General features: G+C 37.6%; 4 protein-coding genes across 4 annotated transcripts in view; 2 read left to right on the top strand and 2 right to left on the bottom strand.

Annotated features, from left to right (window-relative positions):
• Positions 1-8,375: 8,375 nt before the first annotated feature.
• CBG04481 lies at positions 8,376-13,496 on the top strand (the record flags this gene model as incomplete). The annotated part of the gene is made up of 7 exons (XM_045239290.1): positions 8,376-8,454; positions 10,230-10,377; positions 11,928-12,005; positions 12,101-12,227; positions 12,288-12,397; positions 13,107-13,225; positions 13,393-13,496. The coding sequence occupies 7 exons, from the start codon at positions 8,376-8,378 to the stop codon at positions 13,494-13,496; spliced, it is 765 nt and encodes a 254-aa protein (XP_045092698.1).
• Positions 13,497-17,522: 4,026 nt separating this feature from the next.
• On the top strand, positions 17,523-20,588 carry Cbr-vab-3 (the record flags this gene model as incomplete). Its single annotated transcript, XM_045239289.1, has 7 exons — positions 17,523-17,592; positions 17,865-17,987; positions 18,035-18,117; positions 18,864-19,144; positions 19,264-19,372; positions 19,425-19,494; positions 20,452-20,588. The coding sequence occupies 7 exons, from the start codon at positions 17,523-17,525 to the stop codon at positions 20,586-20,588; spliced, it is 873 nt and encodes a 290-aa protein (XP_045092697.1).
• A 2,016-nt stretch (positions 20,589-22,604) lies between these two features.
• Positions 22,605-23,390, bottom strand: CBG04484 (the record flags this gene model as incomplete). Its single annotated transcript, XM_002644080.1, has 3 exons — positions 22,605-22,687; positions 23,161-23,283; positions 23,327-23,390. The coding sequence occupies 3 exons, from the start codon at positions 23,388-23,390 to the stop codon at positions 22,605-22,607; spliced, it is 270 nt and encodes an 89-aa protein (XP_002644126.1).
• Positions 23,391-23,873: 483 nt separating this feature from the next.
• Positions 23,874-25,087, bottom strand: part of Cbr-mboa-7 — a gene marked incomplete at both ends in the record, with an annotated part of 3,419 nt that continues 2,205 nt past the window's right edge. Inside the window, 3 exons of the mRNA XM_002644081.1 lie at positions 23,874-24,054; positions 24,110-24,214; positions 24,573-24,733. Of these exons, the coding sequence (XP_002644127.1) occupies positions 23,874-24,054; positions 24,110-24,214; positions 24,573-24,733 (447 nt within the window). The remainder of the gene's footprint in view (positions 24,055-24,109; positions 24,215-24,572; positions 24,734-25,087) is intronic.

The following is a 25,087-nucleotide window of genomic DNA, read 5'->3' as shown; positions in this document are numbered from 1 at the left end:
CTAATCAGTAGAAATAATAAGTTTTACATTTTTCACTAATTTTCATTTCTTTTCAATGTCCATTTTTTAGCCAGAATGTATTCAATTTCTGGTTGAGAATGTCCAATTTTTGTATGGTGTTTCGTGGTGTCTCAAGAGAATAATTTTTATGAATAATATTTTACACTAACTTCCATTTTTATTGTTTTTGAATTTTTCACTACATTTGACAATTTTTAGACAATTTTTAAGCTAAATTCTGAAACGTTTGCTGAAATTTCAAAAATCCTGAAAAGGATGAATGAAAAACTCAAAAAGCTTTTTCATTTTTTACAGTAATCTTCACTAAAACTGCACAACTTTTTTAATTTTTCTTCTGCCTTTCTAGTCAAATCCTGAAATCATCAATTTTTGATTCTTCTTTTCTCATCTCTGACAATACTCTAGAAGCTACAACCACCCCGCCAATTCATTGTGTATGTACATTCGCATGTGTCCATCATCAATGAATCCGAAATTCCATTAGCCAATCCACCGTATCTGTATATCCGGCGTTTGTGTGTGTGTGTCGCACAGCTGACTCTATGACTCCAATCATCGTATTCTAGAGACCACCGTGTATTTTGGAAAGTTGCGAAAATCTCAATTTGAATTTCCCTGTCTCTGTCTAAACAAAAAAAAGTTCTTCTCCCCATCCGTTCCATTTTGTCACCTTGATCCCCCATCTCTCATCACTAAAGTTTTTGTAATTGGCTTGAATTGACACCCATTAACCGGCACACCCCGCTGTTCAGAGATGGTTGGGATGTCATAACGTCGTTTGATGGGAGGTCTTTGTGTGCGCCTTGTTCGTCGCCCCCATCATCTCAAAAAAGGTGTTCGCCCAGGGCACCACCACTACTTTTTGGCGCCTTTTTGCTTTTCTTTCCATTTGAGTGCTGTGTGTAACAAATTGTGCTATTCCCAAATTACACGGCCCCCTATCCATCAAATGTCGCTTTTTTTAGCTCCACTAACTTGTCATTAGGCTCCTTTCCATTTGGTAGATAGACAAAAAAAATTGGCAAAGTGCCACAAGGAAAAAGTAGAGTGGGAACCTGACGGAAACGGTTAGCCAAGTGATAATGGGTTAGGCAGTCCATAGATTATCGAAAGATAGTGTTATCTGATCGGGAAATTACCGTAATCCGCACCTCGGCATTATCCGGTTGTCAGAATCGTCACCACGGTTGTTTGCACCTACTCAAACTTGGTTAGATAGTAAGGAGACTTTTTTTAGAGCTGTTTCATTAGATTTAGAACACCAACAATTTTTCTGAGAGTTAAAAAATTTTGAGAACGTTCAAGTTTTGAATTTCCTTATTTTTTTATTTTTTTTTCGTTGAAATTGTGCCTCCAAGTTAGTGAAAAATTTCTGAAACCGTTTCCTTAAATTTTTGTACCCGTAGATAAAATTAGAAATCTCAAAAACGAATCACAGCTCGAATTTTTTTAACTCAAACTATGAACAACTGTGAAAACATCAAAATTTGAAAAGCGGAAAAATTCAAATTTCAAAACGCCTCATATTTTTCCATTTGTTAAAACTTCAATTTTTTTTAATTTTTAAATTCTTCATTTTATCGAGGAAAACTTCTGAAATCGTTTAAAATTCTGGTACCCCACAAATGAAATTTGAATTTCCTCCAACCATAATATTTGTACTAAAACTTTAAGTTCCAAATTTCAAAAAAATATATTTCATTATCCATTTTCATATTTTCATAACTATGAAAATACTAATTTTTTAAAACATCAAATTTTATTTTCTCAAAATTTCGAGTTTCTCTTTTATTATTAGGAATGGGACTTACTAGATCAGATACTATCCTTTGAAAAATTGTCCAATTTTTTAAACTTTTTCACTAGATTCCAATCAGTTTTTGTTATAATGAGCACTTTCCCCTCTCCCCAAAAAAGTTTATGAGTTCAGATTTCAAATCAGATATTCCCTTTCTCATAAAAAGATTCACAAGCCCCCATTTCTCAGATCAAGATCCAAGAAAAACTCGTCTCTATTTCTCCCCCATTGTTCTTCTAGGCTTCTTTAAACCTTTTCGGCTCCAACCTCCTACCGTTTCTTTGTTTTACCTTCCCCTGCTCTCTTACTTGCAACTAATTATGCGTTGTCCTCCCTCTCGGGGTTGCGGCTCTGGACCCGGATTAACTTTGACTACAAAACATATGTCGCCCATGTTGCTGTTGGGACTGCATCAATTCTGGGTCACTAGACTGTGATTAGCTTCAATGTTGCGGATTAATTAAGGGGCCAACAGGTAGGGCAAAAAGCCACACCGCCGTTCGGAAGCACACCTTATGTTGTGTCTGTTATGCAATGAAATATACATTTCGAGAGTGGTCAAGAGTGCGTTTTGAAAATTTTCTTCAAAAATATTGCTACACAAGTATGAATATACTTTTTTGACGTATGTTAGGTGCAGGTTTTTTTAATATTCTAAAATTTTTAACAAAATTGTTTTAATTAGGGCACGGTCCGTTGACACTGATAGTGAATCTCAAAAATGCTCATGAGAAGTACGCAGAGTACATCTACCCTTGTCTAGTGCCATCCGATTGTCGGTTCGAGGTTTCTTCACCAAACCCCACTCATTACCACATTACCTGCCTCTCATTTGATATTAGACACCATGCATTGTGAGTCGGTGTCTTCATGTGTGTGTGTTTCCCGCAAAAAGAGTGACTGACATTATTATTATTGTAATTTTGTGGTGTGTATAGAGATGTAGGGAGGTCCATTTTCTAATTAACGACACACGAAAAATTGTTATGGATGCGCTCGCTCAGGTTCCGCTGGCGGGTACCCCGCGACAGGTTTTAAAAGAACAAATAGGTGGAGGTATACGGTAATAACTGCTACCCACCCCTGCACTCAGGTTACCGTTTTGAATGTCATTTTTGAAATTTTTATTACCTCTTTTTACAAGTCTTTCCAATGCCCTTCATCTCTATATTCCATAAATTTCTCGACCCAATTAATCACAATTGAGGATGAAGAAGACTCCACAAGTGTTATTTTTCTCAGTAGTGTGTCTCCCCAACAAGACCATATGTTGCCCCTTTTCTTGTGTCATTCATACCCCCGCAAGAGTCAGTCACTTAAACGGGGAAAGGAATAGCACATTCTGTCATTTAGCGACGCAACAGCTCTATTAAGAGCTTATTGTTTGATTGATTATAAATGAATAGGCTAGTAGTTGTAGATGTTGTAATAGGAGGTATGAGAAACTCGATTTTTAGAAATGACACGTGCTCTCAGAAATGTAATTCCAAGGAGGGACAGTATGCCAGCTGAGTGTATCTTTTGAAAATAAAAATTTTGATATAGGTCAACAAAGTTGAGCAATGGTGAGTTGAAGAGAGTGAAACTTGACTGTTTGTACTAGTTCTGGACTCATGATCAAAATTTTGTTATATTTTTTGTCACCAGAAGTGCTGAAATTATTTTTGAAAACTTCAAAATCTTCGAAAAACAGGAATTTTTCACAGAAATCGTTTAATTTCTAATTTTAATTGGAAAATGGTAGAATAATTTTTTGTGATTTTTAGGCCTTCGCATACCCTCTTAAAACTCTGAGCGTAATTTCAATTTGTTATAGGCTTGATTTATTGGTTACTGTAAAATTTATCGATTTAGTAAACTGTAACAATGGAAAAAATGGATAAACTCGGGTTTAGTGAATCATCAATCTGGTCACCAATAAGATATCTTCATATTCCAAAGTAGTTGATTTTTGACAATAATTTTAGAGTTTAGAATAAATTATTTCGAAATTCCGGTTCGCATGATTTTTGAAAGCCAACGAGCTACTCAACTTTGTCTATGTTCTCAAACTAGCTTAGATATCAAAGAATTAATATGAAAACCAATGTTTTTGAATTTAAGGGCTTATTGTAATCTCAATTTTTTCGGAATTTTTGATAATTTTTTTTGCGAAAATATATTGCTCCTAGCTGATCTGAGCAGTTGTTTCATAACAAGAAACAATCCGGAATGCATAGTGGAACATTTTTTCTATTCATTTCTAACCTAGAGATCCTCTCCAGTATTTTTTTAAACTTTTCAAATCACTCACCAGCTCTCATGTCAAAATAGTTGCGTAAGAACATCGAACGCCTATAAACTGATTGTCACCTATCTACTGTTATACAATAAAACATTCCGGATTGCACAAGCGACTTGTCTGTCCTCGTCAGGAACTGTCAACCGGAAGACAATTATCGTGCTGGTTCTATCAGTACAACACCCACTTCTCGGGGAGGGGGGACGAGATAACGCGAGATCTTTCGTGTAGATATTGTCATGGTCCGGTCGCGTAAGAAAGAGGAGAGAGCCTAATCCAAAAGCCAACTTTTTCTAACATGATAAAACCTTTTAGTTTGGTCCGGATAGGTGATCTGATTGAACGGAATGTTTTTTGAAAGTATTTTGGAACAAAAAATGGATGATGATCATCGAGTTTACGAAAAATTGTCTTCTCTAATTTTCTTCTTGTCATCTTTTTTTTGCCAATAGCGCAAATCAATGATTCACTTGAAACACGTGACTGGATACTGTAAGAGTTTTTTTTTTCGTTGCTAAACTTTGGCTGTCGGCCTTCTATTTTTGATTGTATGAGACAGATGGCGAAGCAGTAGTGGAGAAAATGTCAAAAAATGCTATAGGCGAATGCTCAATAAGGAAATACATTTTCGAGGTTTATATAATCAGAAATTTTTTGTGTCGTACTGTTTGTGCTCTAATAGATACCCTCAAGATACTTTGACTGTGAGCTGAATTATCTCGATTTCTGTTAGAGATATCAAAAAGTGTCAACTGATAAATTGTTGGTTGGTAACATTATGAGAAACATTCTGTCTGTTAGCAACATCCTGAGATCTCTTACAGGGACAGAGATAAATCAGCTTAAATTGACTTTACAGGGGTTTCGAATAGTAGTGCTTACAGTATTCTTATAGATCCTAACAGAGTTGCTAACTGTGATTCAGAAAATTATAACAATATTCCTAGATTCCGAGAGCTCATGGAGAATTAGTGGTTCTCATCATAACGTATGACAACGGAGCTAGCTGAAACGCTACTAAAGTTTGCTGACGAGACAAGAAAAAAACATACAAAACTGAAAGAATGCGCCAGTAAAGGGTTGGAGGGAACAACACAGAATTTCAACATTAGGCGGAATTGAAGTGAAACGGAGCGCAAAGCTAGGAAGAACATTAGCTCATCGAACCGCATGTATATTGCGCGTGTTTCGTCTCAGTCTTTTTCGGTGTAAATTTGCTACCCCATACACAACCAGCCGACCTCTCCGGCTTCTTCGATAATCATTATATTGGCTCCTAGGTTATCAAGGATGATGTTGAGGTATGTTCGGATTATTTTTCTCACCCGCTCCATCCAGAAGCAACACAGCCTCCGTCCACTGACCATTGTGAGGGCGGGGCAAAGGACTACGGTGCGGGTGACGTATGTACCAATGGTAGAAGGCGTGCGATTAAATGACACACACATACACCGATTGCAAAGCACTTTCCTATGGTTTAACTACCTTTTGATCCAAGCTTATAGGTCCTGTGATTTTTGGGTTATCATTTAAGCTCATATCAATTTTTATTAGTGGGCAACTCAAACATTTGGAGGGTTAGATAGTTTAGAGTAAATTTTTTGAGCTCGCAATTTTTTTGATACTTGATCTACCTCATATCTCTGGATATCAGCAAAGGGGCGACCTTTATCTGACACGTTCGTCACATCAGGATGTATCAAGCGTGAAATAAGACAAAAAACGCTCGAGATTGCCTTGGGATTGCCCTCCCCAAAAGTTTTCGCTTCATTGAACCTTGTTAGCTAAACTGACAATTATTGTAAGATATCTCGCCTGCCCCGTCATTTCTCATGAGTGATTATCCATGAAACTGTGAAATCCAAAAACTTTAATTTTCAGATTTGCTCGTTCGGAGGTTAGGACGTTCGGGCGTTTCCACAAAGTGACTGATGACAGTGGAAGACGATCAGAATTGCTCTGGCAAAATGTCGGGTGAATCCGGTGAGTGATTTTTTTTTTGAAAAATGTAGTTTTCAAGTTTTTCTGCTTGTTCATCCAGACCGTTACTCTTAATTCGTCTGATTCTAATATTTTGGGTTTTGAATCCTATCCGTCCACATGGTTTGTTTCAGTTCTTGTTCAAAATATGCTCTCATCTATTATAATGATTCTTGCAAAAAGTAAGAGCTTCATTATCTGAATTTCCATTAAACATATCAAACATATGTCGACTGATAAAACGTTAGGCATAATATCACAATAACTTTTTTCCAGTTTGCAGATTCTCGATATCTCTTAGAGGAATTGAGATAAAAGAGCTCCTTGTTTTGTTTTAGTAGAGAATTTCATTTATTTCAAATAGACACATATTTTGTATTTTGTATTTTGTTAGGCTCTTTTAGGCTTATATTTTGGCCTTTCTCTCACTTTATCTGTGTTTATTTTTCTGATTTTTTGAGCAAAAATTTGAAAAATTTCCCTATTCATTTTCTGAACCAAATTATATGTTTTTTTTTGTCTTTTGTAAAAGACTTCCACTTCCAATTCTACTGTATTGATTTCTATCACACTTTCTCCACCATCTCCTTCTTTTTCCATTCTCATCGTTCATCTCGTTTTTCGTCGTCGTCGTCGTCGACAACGTCTTCAGCATCCTACATCATCCCCAAACCTCCTCTATCTACAGTACTTCTCCCTTCGAAATTCGTAACAAGAAAATCCTTCGCGCTTTTTCTATACACATCTCCATGTATGTCTTCTGATTCACTTTATATCTAGAAAATATTGCTTCTCGATCTAAGCAATTAGTCGGCGTGGGGACTAGGGGGACTTGAAAATTAGAATTCCAATTTCCATGGGCAAAAAGGGGTGGTGAACAAGATAGCTTTTAAAGATTTGCCAGGGGGGAGATGTCTGGGAGCCGGTGAGCGACATTTTTTTGCTTTGGAGCATGAGAAAAACTTCGCAGAATAGAATATGATGATCATGACTTTTTCCAACAATTTCGATTCAATTCTGACCTCGAACGCAAAAACGTTAAAACGCCGTTGTTGAAAAGATGATGGGGGCACAACCGCAACCGACTGTCTTTTTTCATCTCATAAAAATAAACGGTTATTGTCGTGGTCGTGGCAAGTTTTGTGTTGAATTGAGAAAAACGATGAGACGTCGGCGACAAGTAATGGGGAGATTTGAACATGAGTAAGAGATTTTGAAGGGGAGTGTATAAGATTTTGGCAAGATGTGAGATCAAAAATGATATAAAAATTGTCAAGAAAAAGTCAGTTTTAGAGATTTGCTTTTCAGTACAGTATCGGCCAATAAAATGAGCATTTTCGGTAGATTTTGCAATTTTCAAGGGTCTAGAGCTTTAAATTGCAAAACAGTGCCGGTCAATAACATGCACAAAAGCAAAATTTCAGTGTATTTTTGGCCACTTTGATCGTTTTCAGGAGTCAAGAACTTGGCATTAAAGTTTCCAAGCACTTTGAAAATTATATAAAACAGATCTAGATTAAAAACTTTGCATTTACAGATGTTTTTTTTGAAAACTCGTTTTTTACTGAAAAATTGAAAAAAAAACTGTTTTTCAAAAATCGGCAAATAGCTGTAAACTAGGAATTTTCAATAATTCTGTGAATGCAATTTTTCTTATCTAGGCCTGTTTTACGCCCTCTCAAATTTTCAAAATGATTCAAAACTTGACAGCCGAGCTCCAAACTCCTGAAAATTGTCAAAATGGCAGAAGTTAAACTGAAAAATATTTTCTCTATACCTCTTTGATTGGTAAGTTATGTGCATTTAGAAAGCTATGTCTCTAAGAATTGGTGATTTTCATGAATCTAGAAAATGTGCTTCATTTTTAAGACCCAGGAAATTTTCGAACTCTTTCCGAACTCCAGAATATCCTAAGTTCTCTCTTTATTCCTTTTATTCCTTCTCGAAAGAGAGCAAAATCTCAATTTCACACCTCCATAGACACATTCATTCAGGAAGCGCAGTACCGCTTATAATTCGGTTGTTCAGTATATATGTACATATTTTGGTAAGCGAGACCCCGAAAGCTCCACAAGACCCCAAAAGAATTGCAAGGAAACAAATCTCTTTCTCAAAACGGGACCACCAAGTTTGTCTCCTTCGTTATCGCAGTGGGAAACATTACACTAGTAGCAGAAAAAGTTATGTGTTGTGCAATCGAATAATTAGGCAGGACCTTTGTTATTGGTCTCATCATCAAGATATGGATCTACGTTTAGTCAACTTACGTGTACAGATAAAGTGGCTGGTAACTCTATGACGCAACTCATCCAATTGGTCTACTATGGGAAGCTCTTGAAACCTGTTGACGGCTGTGTGGTCCCACTCGGAAACAGTATGCCATATGGGGTCGGGAAACGTCTAAGAAAACACTCTCACGAATCTGTCATCAATATGTTAATACAGTGTCTGTCGGGAAAAACATATGAGGTGACAGAAAGAGGGTTAGAGGGGGATTAGCTAAAATCACAATTGCGCAATTTAGAGCAACATGGGGAATGTGTCGATAGGGGAAATATTTTAATTAGAAGGTGAGAGCAAACCTGGCTTTTTGCGGAAGGAACAGAACAGATTGCCACTAATACCAGCAACATGTGTTCATTAGGTTTTTTCTCTCGATTTTTTGGAACTGAAGAAGAGCTGGAAAATGGGAGACGGGAGGTTTGATTGTTTATAAAACAATTTCCAACAGATTGCACACCAAAGTATAATATAAACCCTGAGTGATTTTTTTCTGAAATCTGTCCTGCAAAATTTTCTCAAGTCTTTCTATTTCTTTTCTCTTCATCTCCAAGCTTTGCAAAATATGGTCAGTTCCAATTACTAATTTGCCTATTAAGAGATACGGACCCTTGGGATTTGAAAATGATTCATTGTTGCACTTTTTGTGTATACAACCTTTTTTCCTGGAAAAAAAAAGAAAAATCATTTTCCAAAAAAATGTTTTTTTAGTATTTGCTATTTTTGATGAGTATTTGCTATTTCTGATGAAATTTTTGGCTAAACTTGGACTATGTCCCCCAAGACAAATTATTGACAAAACAATAAAAGTAAAAACAGAAGTAACCGTTCTAACAGGTAATTATTTTAAATTCCGAAATTTACAATTCAGGAAAAGCAAACTACCGTTGAACATGTAGGAGAAGGGCTTCCACACTATCCAGTTTGAGTTCAATCATCTTGATTTCTGTGAAAAATCAAAAAAGTGTCAACTAATGAAATGTTTATGATAATATCACCAATATTTTATCAATTGACAGAATTTTGAAATTTTTAGGAACAACCGAGATAATTGAGTTTAAAGTTGAAAGTTAGGGGCCCTTCAATTACAGGTTTCACGGTTTATGTTTTCTTCAACTGCTTGAGCTCATTTGTCTCAATTTTCATTGAGATATCTAAAACTTTTCAACTGATAAAATGTTTGAAATAATCTTACCAACAGTTCTGTAGTTTACTGATTTTTCATATATTCCGAGGAAAGTGAGATGATTGAGCTCAAAGTGCAAATAAAAGAGTTTGACGAATTTTTATCTTTCTAATGAAGTGAGATTTTTATATAAATTCTTTCTGAAGTTATAAATTATTTGCTCCTCATCAAAACCGTATTCTGTAATTTGACTACCGTAACCAATCCGATCTCATTTCCTATCACTCATTCATTCTGATTAAAAATCAAGTATCTGATGTTTTAATTCAATTTTTTGTCTCAAACTTCCGGTGTCATTCCATTTTGAATCATCCGCTCTCCTCCTCGCCTCCTAATTTGAATCTCTTCTTTGTCTCTATTTTAATTAAAGGTTTGCGAATTGGCTTCCGGCACCGACCTCTCGTTAGCGAGTTGCGTCGAGTTGTCGTCCCGTCGGCTCACTGACCCGTAGTCAATTACGCCAGAGGGGCCTCTGGCTGGGAGAGAGAGCACCCATTTACCTTCTGTTTTGTAATAACAATGTCAATCTAATAATAATGTTATTGTTTCAAATGAAGAGACAATAGGTAGATGTAGAAGAATGGGGGAACTCCAAAAACTTGATGTCAGATAGATGAAAAAACACCGATTGAGGCAAAAAATTTAAAAAAAAAACTGGAAAAAGTGAAAAACGTATTTTCCAGATGCTGGACACACTGGTGTGAATCAACTTGGAGGCGTGTTCGTTAATGGACGGCCACTTCCGGATGCGACGCGTCAAAAAATCGTGGCTTTGGCCCATCAAGGAAGGCGTCCTTGTGATATTAGTCGACTTTTGCAAGTTTCCAACGGGTCAGTTTCTTCTTATTGAAAATAGTTATTTTTTTGAATTTAGGATGTCTCTGAATAGAGTAGCATTTTTGTTTTTCTGGGTAATCTACCTTATTTACTTTGATACAGTCACCATAAAGGTATATTTCAAGCTCACTTATCCCGGTTGTTTCAAGAGATGTCAAACAATGTTCATTTGATAAATTATCATGACAATTTCACCAATAGTTTATCAATTGACAGAATTTTGATACCTCTCATAGGAACCGAGTTAATTGAGCTTAAAGTTGGCTCAAATTAGAGAAAACACTGAAAGTTTTCAGACCAGCTGAGATAGATTTCGAACAATATTAGGACCAGTTTCCAATCTTAACGCCATTAATTTTCCAAAATTTGAAACTCCAGTTCTTTCTTTAACAAATATAATAAGAATATGAAAATATATCAGACACACAGAAGCTTTAATAGAAAAATGTCAACTTTTGAATGTCAACTATTTTCTGGTTTTTCTGTGAATAATATCGAAGCTTGGTTAACTGACATATCATAATATCTAAAAAATAAAACTGTCAACTCAAAATTTTTTAAATGTTTTTTTTTCAATAACCAGTGTGAATTACTAATTTTGGCAAGGTCCAGTTAATATTCAAAATATTTACCATAAACACTCTTTAGAAAGCCACACAAATTGAGTATTTCGAGCATAATTATCTCGATTTCTATGAGAAATATCTAGAATTTATCAGTTTTATCGGTTGAATCCTTTCCGATATCTTTCACAGGAATTGAGATAATTGAGCTCAAAGTGCAAGTTCGTTGATGGACACAAGGGGTGGTCTTCTATTACAGTGTTTACGAAATACACTGATTGGAAAAAAACTATATTTTTGGATTTATATTATGCAACGCATAAAAAAAATTCATGTTTGAACATTTTTGTATTTCTCTCCAGATCTGAACCTTGAATATTTCATGAGTCGTTCTGAAAATTTTTCTACAATACAATTTTCATGAAGTCGTCTGAAAACACACAGAAGCCCACAATGCCACAAATAATGTCTGCTGGAAAATCAAATTTTTGTAGTTCCAATAGAGCCAGAAAAATGAAAATCGTATAAAAGCAGAGACCAAGGAATCAGGAAATCATTTCAAATTTTGTCCCAAATTAATTTAGGAAAAATAGTTTGTTGTTTTTAGTAGGGTGTTTAGTTGTTAGTAGGGTGTTGTTTTCTACCTCTCGCTCTCTCTTTATACAAAAACCCGATTGTGATTATGATTCAATTAACTCTACCTTCAAATAACTGTCTGCCGTCTTTTACCTCATCGTGGCGATGATTGTCATCATCGATGAAAAAAAAAAGAATTGAGAAAACAGAAACTTTTTTCATTTTTTCCGAATTTAGTTCTTTTTCATTCCTCATACATATTTTCGTAACATCTTGAGAAGAATTGGTGACAGCTGTGTAGATTCAAAAAGTCGAGAACGTGGGGATTTTTTAATCCTCACCCGGGGTCCAACCAAGTCCTCGTTAGTTTCCACCGTGTCCTTCCTAACCATTAATCCGTTGCAGGTGCGTCTCCAAGATTTTGTGCAGGTACTACGAATCAGGTACAATACGACCGCGAGCGATAGGCGGCTCCAAACCGCGGTTAGTTAGCTTATTCGGCATTTTCCTTGATGCTTCACAACGTCTTGAAAATTAAGACCTCATTAAATTATTTTCTATGTTTCATTTTCTTTCAGAGTGGCCACATCAGACGTCGTGGAAAAGATTGAAGAGTACAAACGAGACCAGCCTAGTATATTTGCATGGGAGATTCGAGATAAATTGCTTTCTGATAATATTTGCAATAACGAGACAATACCAAGTGTGAGTTTTTTTTGAAAAGTTATTTATTCATTTATTCTTATTTTTATTCATATTATTCAGGTTTCTTCCATTAATCGGGTACTTCGAAATTTAACATCGAAGAAGGAGCAGCAACAAACAATGCAGACAGATTTATATGATAGACTTCGATTAGTAGAAAATAATTTTCCGTGAGTTTCCCTAAAATTGAAATTCTTCTGAAAATTGAATATTATCCGTTTTGGGTATTTTTTCGTATTTTTTCAATTTTAAACAAGATTTCCATCAGAAGTCTATATTTCGTAATTAAGTCGTACAGTACCGAACAGAAATGAAAAACATTTGAATTTCTACAAAACTAGTCTGATCTTTCTCGATTTATCTGAAATTTTCAAATTATATAGAACTTACAAGGTGTCATTTTTGCAATTGACAACAATTTGGGAAAATCCAACTGTGCGAGATAAATGGTTTTAAAGTCTTGTACATTTAACTCTAATGTTAATTTTAACAATTATTTTAGCATTTTAGCAGTTTTTTGGTTAGGAGCAGCATATTTGAGCTGAATGGAATTCGGCAAAAATAGTAAATTTTGACAATAGAATCTTCATTATATTTAGTATACTCTAAATTTCAAAGCACAGGACACTTTTCAAAACTCGATAATCGACTTTTTTAACTGAGAAAACCAATGAGGAAAATTTCTGTATGTAAAAGCTCGCTAAAGTTTATTACCGAGCTCAAATGAGTGGTGAAACCAAAAAATCAAAATTCCAAAAAAATTATCTAAAAACAAGGTGGATTATCAAATTCTTACTTTAATTATGTAAAAAATCAAATTTAAAGTTTTCTCTTCCACCTCTCTTCCACCACCCTACTCTACCATTCCTTTTTTTTCAGCTACAATTCCAGTTGGTACGGTCAGTGGCCGCTCCAAATGAATGGAGCCGTTAACCTAAACCCGTTTGTTCCCGCAGCCCCACTAGAAGCCAAAAAAGAAGAGGACGACTACATAAAAGGTAAGGAGCCAGACAATAATTGCTCAGGTAGCTGCCACTTCAGCTTACACTCTGTGTCAACTACCTGAAGATCCCTTGTTCTTATACAGAACACTCAGGAACTAATGAACTAATGATAGGTAGTAAATGCAAAGATTGAGATCTCATTTGAATACAGCCTATAATAGGTCATAAACTTTTTTACGAGGTGCGAAGAACATCTGTTGGGGGCCCTTCCGCAAATGGAGAGAAGGCACGCAAAGTTGGACGGTTTGATGGTTCATTAAGTTGACACTATCGTTGCATTTTATCTAGTCCTTGTTTTGGCCCGCCATCCTCGCGCTCCGTTTTTCTCATACCTTTCCTCTTCCCTCATTCGCGCATTCACCCTCATTATTCGCACTCATTATTCACCTCATTCATCACCCAATTTATCAAAATCTTGATACAATTGTGTGGATGGATTTTTTCTTGACTTTTTCAAGCCGTTTTTGCCTTTTCCTTATTAGTTGGCGCATTTTTGAAAAGTTTGGTCTCCAAGTAGTGTTTTTCGGCTCGACCCCTATTTTTTCTATAATTTTCTAAAATAGAGAAGAAGGACGATAACACAGATTTTTTTTCGGCCGATAGTGAGAAACCTGTTCTGCTCTAGCCTGTCACCACTTCGCCATCAGTCCGTCATGTTCTCCAGTCTACAGTAAGACTAAGCGCCTGACCCATCGCTTTTCTTCCAAACAAAACTGGAGCGTCTGGGCTGGCTACTGTAGGACAATGTGTAAGGCGTCGAAAAAAGTGAAGAATGAAAAAAAAAACGTCGTTGGGATAAGAGACCACATGCTTATCAAATTTAGAGCGGAAATTTTCGAACATCAGTTTTTTTAAAAAGAATCTCGTCTGTCGATGAATCAACGAACACCGTATCTGTTTCATGATTGGAAGTGATACGCCTACATCAGACATCGATAAGGACATGGTGACTCAAGAAAACGTAGTCAAGCAAAAGGTGTATTCCTTTGAAAAAATTGGAAGCAACGGCCAAGGATGACTAGAAATTAAAGGAAAAATAGTAGAACTTCCGTTTTTTCCCTTATAAAAACATCCTATAGGAGCACTTTGAGCTTATTTATCTTGGTTCCTGTGAGAGGTATCCAAAATGTGTCAACTATTAAAATAATAGTAAAATTTTGATAAATAATTGATTAGTTGACTACTTTTTTGTTTCTTTCAAAGAAACCGAGATAATAGAGCTCAAAGTTCGTGGGGATGGATTTTATTAGGGGAAATAATATATCCAAAAAGGATTTTATTTGAGTTGGTAGTTCCAAAAATCTTGAAGCTGTTTTAGGTTATTATAGTTTTTCGGTATCACTTGATGATAAATATTTTCACTTTCTATATATCGGAAACAACAATTTTTCATTTTTTTCACGGATTTCAATCTCAACGAGGATTTCAGAGAAAAACCACTCTTGCACCAACTTACTATGATTCCAAAAAAAAATGCCTACTCAAACCGTTACCTTTGAGCTCAAGTATTCCGATTGATGTGAGAAATATCAAAAACTTGTTAACTGAAAAGCTATTCATTATACAATCATTAATATTTTACGAGTTGACACATTTTTGATATCTCAAACAGGAGTAGAGATAATTGAGCTCAAAGTTGCTGAATTGGGTGCACTTCTATTCGAAAAAGTGGGGTATGTCATAACGCTAAATAAGGGGTTTTCAAATTTTATATAATTAAAAGATCTTCTGTAAATTTACTACCGCAAATCCAAAGCTTAAGCTTAACCAGAAAAAAACAGAAAAAAAGCTCCAACTTGTACTAAAAAAGCAAAACCACATGCAAACTATCGAGTTTGCGATAAGCCTCTCTGATGGCAAAACCAACACATTCATCATCGAATTAGAGAAGAAGCCTAGGAGAAAAGATATGAATCAATACCAGCAAATATACGGGGAATAATTTTAAATTTATGTGGCACCACCCTGCCACTAATCGAGAATAATTGCGGAAATGAGGTGCGACTTTTTTTGTCGTTCGGTCGGAACAGATGGAGCAAGCTTTTGAAGATTTAGTCATTTTTTGGTTGGTTTTAGGTTTTGGAGAAGTATTTTTTTTTGTATTCTTGATTCCTAGATTAGAAACAAGTGATGGTTGATTGGACCTAATTAGACCACTTCTGAGAGGATGCAATTATCATTGAGAATCATTTTAGGAATTACAAAAGTTATTGGAACTAAAAGTTGTATAGAAATGAGTTTAAAATGAGGAAACGCTTCCAAGACGACCACCCAATACAGCAGTAGACAGTGTCAATGACAGTATAAGTTCTCCTCTCCTCGGCGAGTGACTTTTTACTAAACGAATTATCGAGCGACTAATTTAATTTATTCACTAAGACAACAACCATAATCGCAATTTTGTCTTTTTCCTTTTTCCCTCACTTCAGTCGTTTAGTTTTGCTATGGTGAGGCACGCCGATCTGATTTTCTTCGTCTTGAGTTTTTGAGCATTTTTTTTTCGTTGAATTGGAATGATTTAGGTTTTTCAATATAGGTTATGATCACGCCTCCATTTATAGACCCAAAAAGTCTTTCTTTTTTTGCAAACTTTTTGGAGTACCACTTTTTTAAAACCAATTCTTTGGTTCTTCCTCAAAGTTGTGTAATAAGCTTTGTCCCTATTTGCTAAGACAATACTGCTACCGTAGTCTCTCTGTCTGTATGTCCATCCCATCTTTCAATATTACAGTTTTATACAACACACACGCTCCAACCATTAATTTTAAAAATGACAGGCCGTGAAAAACGCCAAAAACGGCGATTCACGCTTCATTGAATACCTTTTATCAGATAACCCCCCTTTTTGTCTTTCGCTCTTCTTATCACATCTCGTCGAAATACCGTACGCAGTGGACCACGAAAAATGAATCCGACCAGAATGAAAAAATAAAACAAGCCCGAAAAAAGAATCGCCCCAAGAGGACACTTTTGCATTGAGCAGAGGGTCTGGAAAGCCTTGGTCATAAATATATGAGACTTTAATGTTCTCAAGGAGCTGCCAGTCCGAGAAGCTTCTGGATGCTTCCATTTTGAATATCAATAATTGGATGGTTTACGGTAGTTTTGGGGCGTGGCCGCCAGTTGACGCCGTCTTCAACGCTGTCCTGACGCGCGACGCCGGTGTCTCTCCGACGATTGGTCTATCTAGGCTAGGCGCTGTTTGCTTACTGCGCCTTTTTCCGACAACCCGACGACGACGTCGTTCAATCTGAGTCTCCACATCTTTGCTGAATTCGTCGGACGCCTCTAACATCATCGCCACCACCAACCACTCCAAACATACTCCTCACATCACCCCCTCCCTCCGTTTTATCTGATTTTGATTGCTTCTGACAACCTCGACTGTATTGGGCCCCTTCGCTTCCGACCGTAACTTCGGAAACGAAACTCGAAGGAAAACTGTGCTCCAACGCGTCTACCGTATACTGGTGCGCTCCCCAGCCACCACCCTGCACACCATCGTCGTCAGCTGATACTGCATCGTCTGGAGCTGCTGCTGCCACTGCTGTTGGTGTGGATATGCAACGGACCGATTTGTACACAATAGGCGAGACAATTCCCAGATGCGATCAATCGCTAATACGAGTTAAGAAAACACTTTAATTTATCAAATTATGAAAAAAAGAAAAAACAGATTCTCGATGACCTAACGCCTAATTCGAATTCATACGTTTCGGAAACTGAAGTGGTCAAATGTGTTCAATTTAATTTTGCGATTTTGTCGCATTTGCCAACCCTCACAAAAGCAGATTATCGCATTCAGTCTTTCCAATTTTAAATGTTAGGAGATGGTCGTTTCTTCTAATTTCTTTTTGATTTATTTTCTAAAGTTTATTGAACGTATGAGCCTATAGCTATGTGTATAGACACCTACCGTAATCTCAGTTATCATCAAACTAAAGTTCACTCACCTTTTTCTTGAATTCTAGTTATATTAGGAGTTATAGATATGGACATCTACCGTAACCAATTTCTTATCATTCCCAGCTGTCTAGGTCTTTTACTACCAATTTGATAGTAATTTTCGCACTACTATCATTTGTTTTATCAACGTGAGTCAACTCAAAAAATGAAATGCAAATCACTTCTGACACATGCTGATATATGCGACTGCGTCTCGTGTTCCTACGGTGTTGCGTGATTCTTTGACGACGTCGATGACAACTTTTCTCAAACCATCCACATAGAAGAGATGGGTGACCCGCCCCTCGACTATCAGTGCGGTTGGTCATACAGTCTCTGTCAAGAGATGATATCAGCCCACGCTCCCTTGGTGTCTATCAAGTCACCGACTCCAACTCGCCGAGCCTCCACTATTCGTAAGCCCGCTATTCGTATTGATAAATTCTCACCATGTATGTTTGAGCCTTATTTTTTCTCCTAAAATTTTTTGTCGATTTCTCATAGCGCGGTTATCTCCAGGTTCTCATGCCCATCTCTTTCATTAAAAGCGGATATCCGACCATTTCCAGCGGATGTTAGTGTTAGGCGGGAAAGAAAACCACCACCACCAAATACATTAGCGCTCTCATTTCCGGCACTTCTCCTTGCCGCAAAGTGTCAACTCTATGCATAATCCAACCTTTTTCAGATGAGGACCAAAAACCTCAGATTGAGCAGGAAGATGATGCGGCAGCCCGGATGCGATTGAAACGGAAGTTGCAGAGAAACAGAACCTCGTTTACACAAGTCCAAATTGAAAGTCTTGAGAAAGGTACAGTAAAATTTGTAGGGGATTTGACAAAATTGTGTATTTTGCAGAGTTCGAACGGACCCACTATCCAGATGTATTTGCCAGGGAGCGACTTGCACAGAAAATTCAACTTCCAGAAGCCAGAATTCAGGTAAGACTTCAGAATCCAGGTTAACTAGTAGTTGACTCACAAACAGGGTCGTATAACGATTAGTCCAAATCAGATAGGAAAGTGTAACGAGCCGTGTGCGCGCAATAGTTGCCTAATCCTTGACTGATACCAATCACATGTCACTCTAAAGTTTTTTACTTCAAGAAACTTCCGTTTTGCCCCTCTAGCCCCCATACAGGGTCAGTAATGTCACCTAATCAACTCCTTGCGCAACTTAAAGAATCGAAAGACGCCTTCTTTTTTCAAAACTATGCCATCAGCAACAGCAGCCCATTTTCACTTCAAGAGGCTCTCTTGTCACTCTTTCTCTTCTTCTCTCCAACACACTTGAACTGTCCCCATGCCAATACTTTCTTTCGAAACCTGTTCTCATCATTTTTCCCCATTCTTGAAAAAATATAGGAGTGGAATGAGGAAACGAGAAACGATGAGGAATTTGCTGAAAAAAAAGTATGGAAAAACAGTTGAGTGGAAGAGAGAAGTTGGAATTCAAAATAGGAAAAAGGGGTTACTTTTTCTGGTCACCATTTATCTTTATTAGAGAGGGACCTCCCTCTCTGTTCGCCTCCCCGACGTATGGACATAAGGACTCTATTCGCACATTCATCTTTTTGTTAGTTCTGCCAGCTGAGAATTGAGAAAGAAGAGTAGAAGGGCAGAATGGGATGTCTGACAATGGGGGATTGTGAACAAAGAGGAAAAAATCAGAACATGAAATATTCCAGGTATGGTTCTCGAATCGGCGGGCCAAATGGAGGAGGGAGGAGAAAATGCGCAGCAAACGCTCATGCGGAACCATGGATTCTTCGTCGTCCAACGGACCGCCGACGCCAAAACCACAAGGATTAGTGACTGGAAGTAACATGTCGAATTCGATAGGATCACCAGCCAGCACGCCGAATCGATTCCCATCGAATAATTCGGCGAATTTGCCGACGACGAACTTTGTGCCGCCGCCAGCCCAAATGTACAACGGGCTCAGTCAGCAAGCCATGGATCCATACACGTAAGTTTACAATCATCAAAAACTTATTAGCAACCTCACTGTCTAAGTCTAGATTTGAGGATTTGGAAGCAACTGGAGACAGTGGTCCCTTTTCGATTCTAGTTCTCACTATTTTTCAGTTTCGGCTTCGCCAACGCCGGCCTCTCAATGGCGCCATACCAGCCACCTGCTGAATTCCAAACGCATCACATGTTCCAACCGGGACGCTCGCCATATGACCCATTCCATGTAAGTAGTCGTCGCCCACGCATCATCTATCATAACACTTTCCCAATTACAGTATGCCCGAGTGCAAACCAACGGACATGGATTCCAGCAGTCGATGAGTCCAGTGACAACGTCGGTTGGAGGTAGGCATATACAGTAGCGTTCGATAAGATATGAAAAAACGTGTTTTTCAGTTGATTTTGGCCATTTTCAGAAACCTAAAACTCTGCTGTCAAGTGTCAGAGCACTTTGAAAATGTTGGAGGATAAAAAAAAAAAACCTAAAAGTGAAACTTTGCATTCACAGAATTTTTTGAAAAGTTTTACTTTTTCAGCTATTTTTGAATTTTTTAAGGACACCTGCTGTTTTTCACGTTTTCAGTACAAAACAAAGGGGTGTCCTTCAGAAATTGGTAGATAGCTGAAAAACTAGGAATTTTCAAAAAATTTTGTAAGTGCAAAGTTTGAAGTCTAGGTCTGTTTCATAACCTCCCATGTTTTCAAAGTGATCCGACACTTGGCAGCCGAGCTCCTGAAAATGGCCAAAGCAACTGAAAAACACGTTTCTGTATATCTTATTGACCAGTATATAATTTTAATTTTCTCTGTTTTTTAAACTTTCACCTGATTGAGACGACTTGTAGAAACCTATCAATTTCGGGGTGATAAAAAACCGTTAGTATGGGGTGGTGATAAATTTAATGTGTCGAGATGTGTAAAGACTATCTTGTTTTGAATTCTTTTCCACAATTCAAATCCTTCCGGATCCTACCAGCCAGCCAACATTCCATAACGGCTACCGTAATCTCCTCTCCTCTTGCCTACCAACCAGCGCACACTGTATCAGCCTTCCCTTCCTTTCTTTTGTCTGTTTTGTGTGTGTGTGTGACATATGCCTCTGTAGGCTGTCACCTCACATTTATGTCCGATAGAATATGCGTTGGGATCCGCCATACCTATACACTTTTTTTTGAGCGCGCACACGCCTCCTCAGGGACTGCACCAAAGCGCGCCAAAACGAAGGGAGTGTGAATGGGAATAAGAATCTAAAGAGGAAAAATTCCTAACAGCAAAAAAGTTTCAAAAAAAGTGTTTTTTCAGATATCCCAACCCTAACTTCTGGTATGAGTCTGCCAGTGTCGGCGGTGCTCAACTCCATTGACCAATCGCTAAGCCACAGCCAAATGCACGAGCTCAACGACATTGCACAAGTCCATGAGCACTACTGGAGAGCTTAGAAAGTCTCTTAGACATTAATTTTTTTTTCTTAATTCTCACTATTCACCCGTGTATTTGATATTCTCTTTAATTCCAGTTCCAGTCAGCATCATCATCTCGTTTTTGGTTGTTTTTCAAGATTTTCTCCTTCCGCTTTTTTCTTCTCCTCTCGTTTCTCTCTCTGGCCATAAATTTCTGGGTTTAGTTTGACTTTGATTTAGTATCGAAAAAAGAAGTCAAACTCACAAAAATGGTTTCAAATCTCTGCATTTTTCTTCTTCATTGTATTACTCCTAAAACTGATTTATTTTTCAAATGTTTTTCCTATGAGCTTTTCATAATTTCCTTTCCCCGTGGTCCATCCCTCTCCCCTATTTCCTGCTTATGCTTGATTCTGTAGACCAGAAACTCTTCCCACTCCGCATTATTCCCAAAAATAAGAGCATTTATAGAGTTGTGCTCTACAGAATATTGTGCACAAAATGACATTTGCCCCCTCCCCCCACCCCATCCAGTACCACCAGATTTTCTTTTTTTTTGCCAAGTTCTGAAACCTCATTCCATTTAGGTTCTGACTATACAATTCAATTGATTATGACAACTTTTTAAAAAAATGCATGTTACTCCACAACGCCGTCTATCTTCTCCATAAACAACCCGAATTCTAGAATTTTACCGATTCTCTGTTCCCCTTTTAGAGTGTCATTCAGACAGAAATGAGCGTTTTCGAAACTTGATTTTGAAATTTGAAAAAAGAAATAGAAGTTTCCATTTTGTTTCATATCATGCATTCTATCTGGTTGTTTTTTTTTTTGTACTCTGACCCCTTCTTCCTTTTTATATATGGCCACAATGAAATAAAATATCGAACTTTGTCTTTTTTTCTGGAAATTTTGAAATTCTGACTAGCTTTTGTTGGGGATATCAATACACAATACCCCATAAAATCTAAAAAATGCGTTTTCCAGCAGAATTTCACCATTTTCAATAACCTGGAGCTCGGCTGTCAAGTTCCCGATCCCTTCGAAAACTTCGAAGGGTGTAAAAAAAACCTAGATTAAAAAATTTGGATTCGCAGAATTTTTCGGAAAGTTTCTAGTTTTTCAGCTATTTGTCCATTTCTGAAAGACACCTTTTTCGCCCGTTTTTGTACAGGAAACTGTAATATCTGTAAGATTAAAGTAAAATTACCGTTTGTCTCAACACGAAAGCTTTTGTTTGAACTGCCGATGTGCTACTCGTCGGGAAAAAGCGCGGAAAAATTCATTTTTTAAAATCGTCCGATGACAAGAAGGCTTTAAAAAAGTCTTTCAATTTCGAAATTAAGTCATTAAAAGATGTATAAAAGTGTGAAAAGATTCAGCTCTAAGATAGTGTTTTAATGACACTTCATCAATCAATGTTACACGGTTTTGTAGGAGAGGAAAGAAGAACGGAAAATAATTACCGGTGACGTTCCTCGCCTTCTTCTTCACCACCCGGTCATTTTCCCGATCCGGATTCGCGCTTCTTATCTTGACTCAATCTATCGCACTCTTCTGTATCACTTTATAGTCCGTCGTTACGCAATTATGGCACTTATCTTTTCCCTTGTTTGAATCTTCCTCTCCGTCGTCTTCTTCCAACAAATTCAGATGTCATGAACACTCAGGGTTCAACCTTGTCCTTTTCTAAACTGCCAGCACCGGTGTTCGTCAGTTTTAATGGTGCCATTACGTCTGCCTAGGAAATCCGCGTTTTTCGACAGAGCCCCTCAAAAGGAAGCGTCCTTTTTAATACATTGACATCCGTTCGGAAGCCGTTATTAGGTCATTTGGCTGTCAACGCAGTGTTACGGTAATTGTAAACGACAAATCGCAAGGAAAGAAGGTTTTTTTTGGGTTTGATGGGTTTGATAGAAAAAAGAAAGACAAACTGAATGGGAATATAATTGCAGTTTCATTCGTAAAGTTTTGGAAGTGGTTTGATAAATATTGAAATTGCGAATTGTGGTTCAGGTAGAGTACGGTAACCGTAGAATTGAAAATTGGGATTGTTTATATATTGTTGTAGCACATGCCCTGGTGGCAGAAGGAATTTCCAGGGCAGAGGTAGTTGATGCATGGTCCAATAGCAGCGCCTAGAAATAATAATTTTCATAAATTGAGGCAAAAAGGCACTTGAAAAGTTTGAAATCTCCAAAAACTTTAAAAATTAAAATCAAAAGAATGTTCGGAACGAAAATCCCAGTTCCGAAATTCTCAAAAATTCCGATCAAGTTTGGTGTGAAATTTGTATAAGAATATTTTTTACTTTTTTCGCAATTAAAGTTTTATGGACTATTGTATGTCGGCACACACAACAAGTTTCCATGTGGGCTTTAGCGGAAATACGTTCTAGTTATTTTTTTTGATAATGGGATTTCTAGTTCAAAGTTTGAATGTTGAAAAATTCCGAAATTTCGAAAATTGGAAACTGCAAATATCTGAAATTTCGAAATATTCTAAATAGAAATACATCAAATCCCAAAATTTGGAAACTCGGAGTTTTCGAAATTTCGAAAAATTCCAAAAATTCCATTCTGAGCGTTCTTGAATAAAAGTATCAACTTACTTTTGTCAAGAGCTGGCATAGCTGGAGCGATTCCTTCTGGGACACATTGGCCAAAATAGCAAGTATGCTTAGATTGACACTTATCAGCAATGCATGGTCCGACAGCGCGAGCAAAGATATCTTCTGAAAGTTTGCCACTTTTTCATGATTCTATATTGAGACTAGCCTTTTCTCTGAGCCACGCAGACAGCGACAATAGCCAAAAAGCAAAGAACAATTTTGGAGTTCATTTTTAGTTTGAATTCACACTGGTAGAGTATGATGCTTTAATTGAATGACCACTCGCCTTTTTTATAGTACCCGTTTGTTTATTTTTGATGGGGTTACGAAAACAAGGAAGAGGAAGGGTAGAGTGCCTTTGAGTACACAATGGGAGGAGTGAAGAAAAAGCAGTTGTGATGGATTAGGTATCGTGATTTTTGATAGGGAAATCGAAAACGTGCGGAATGTATTGAGACGCATTTTTCTCACATTCCATTACCACCTTTATTTGTCCAACCAAAACGAACACCTGAACAGGGAAGAAAATCACGTGTGTGGATCATTACAAGGCTTTGTTCCTTGTGTACCACTCGAACCCGATAACGAAAAAAGAGCAAAAATTCATTTCACAAGAACGGTCAACAATTTGGACTAGAGAGATAGAGATGAGATGCAAACGCCTTGGTAACAACAATAATAAACATAAATACTAGATAATATCCAACAAAAAATTAAACTACAAGTTTAAGTTTCGGAGCAGCGGTTTTCACACTGTAGATGTAGAATGGAACGCATAGAAGAGGTAACCAGTAGTAGATGGATGACCAGAAGTGGTGGACGTCAGAAGCATTTTTGAGGAGGAATCCGGTGGCGAGCATTTCGAAGCCACGGCAACGGATGGTGTGGGTGTATCTAGACATTTAAAAATTTTGTTGAGGAGGAAATTAGAGATTAGAGCGGCGCTTACAGTATACGAAACCACTGTGGTCTGAGGCCAGTTTCCGGGTTCACTGGGACCAGTTTGAAAATGACATCCTCTAGAATTGCGCACATCGCCACCACTCCGAAAGACCTGAAACAAAAATTAATATTTCTCAATCATTTTTTAACTGAAAATTTTGTAATATATTCTATATCGAAGCCCCTCGGGTTTTGAACATGATATTATTCTGGTAGAAAAAAATCGGAGCTGTAGAAGAACCGATGGCCGCGGTCGAAAGTCTCTAACGACAACTACCGTAACAAAAAACTAAGCAATGTTTCAGTTACGGTAGCTGCCGTTGTGTGGCCACTGTTGCTAGCTATTTTCTTTCACAGTTCGAATTTTTTGTTCCGGAATAATAGCTACGGAGTGTCGCGTCGCTACTGACTGAGCTATGCGGTTGCTATTTCAAACGATTCCAGTTTCAGATTCTAATAACATTACTTACATGAAATATCCGGCATAGGTCCCGTGCCAGATTGCCGAAACCAACATCGTCGTCTCAACACGCATGAATTTGACTCGAGAGTGTACATAAAGAGCCAGCCAAGTCTGGACGGACCGATTCCAGGCCTTCATTCCGTCACGGAAACCATCAGAGAACTCCACCTGGAAAAATTATGATTTTTTTGTGGTCCATGATAAATTAAGAAAATTTTAAGGTGTTCTACGAGGGTTGTTTTTTGTTCTGTAGCTGTTTAGAATCAGTTTTAGTCAAGCTTCGGAAATTCAAACGTTAACAAGTTTCACAGGAAGACTGTGAGAGGCTTTTGGCTCAAATTGATCCATCCTCCATCCGTCCGTAACGTTTTTTTTATTTTTCATAGAGTATGGTAAGGCTTCCATTCGGTCCGGAAATTTAGCCGACCGACCCCTCCGACCGACAGCCAACCGAACTGACCAATCGGTCGGCGCGCCGACCGTTTTCGTGCATTTGCCCGTCAACGTGTTTGCTTACGCTGC

This window comes from Caenorhabditis briggsae, assembly GCF_000004555.2.
Source record: "Caenorhabditis briggsae complete genome, chrX, whole genome shotgun sequence".
Lineage (NCBI taxonomy): Eukaryota > Metazoa > Nematoda > Chromadorea > Rhabditida > Rhabditidae > Caenorhabditis > Caenorhabditis briggsae.
The sequence above is the reverse complement of the archived record's forward strand: the minus strand, read 5'-3'. Positions and strand labels throughout refer to the sequence as shown.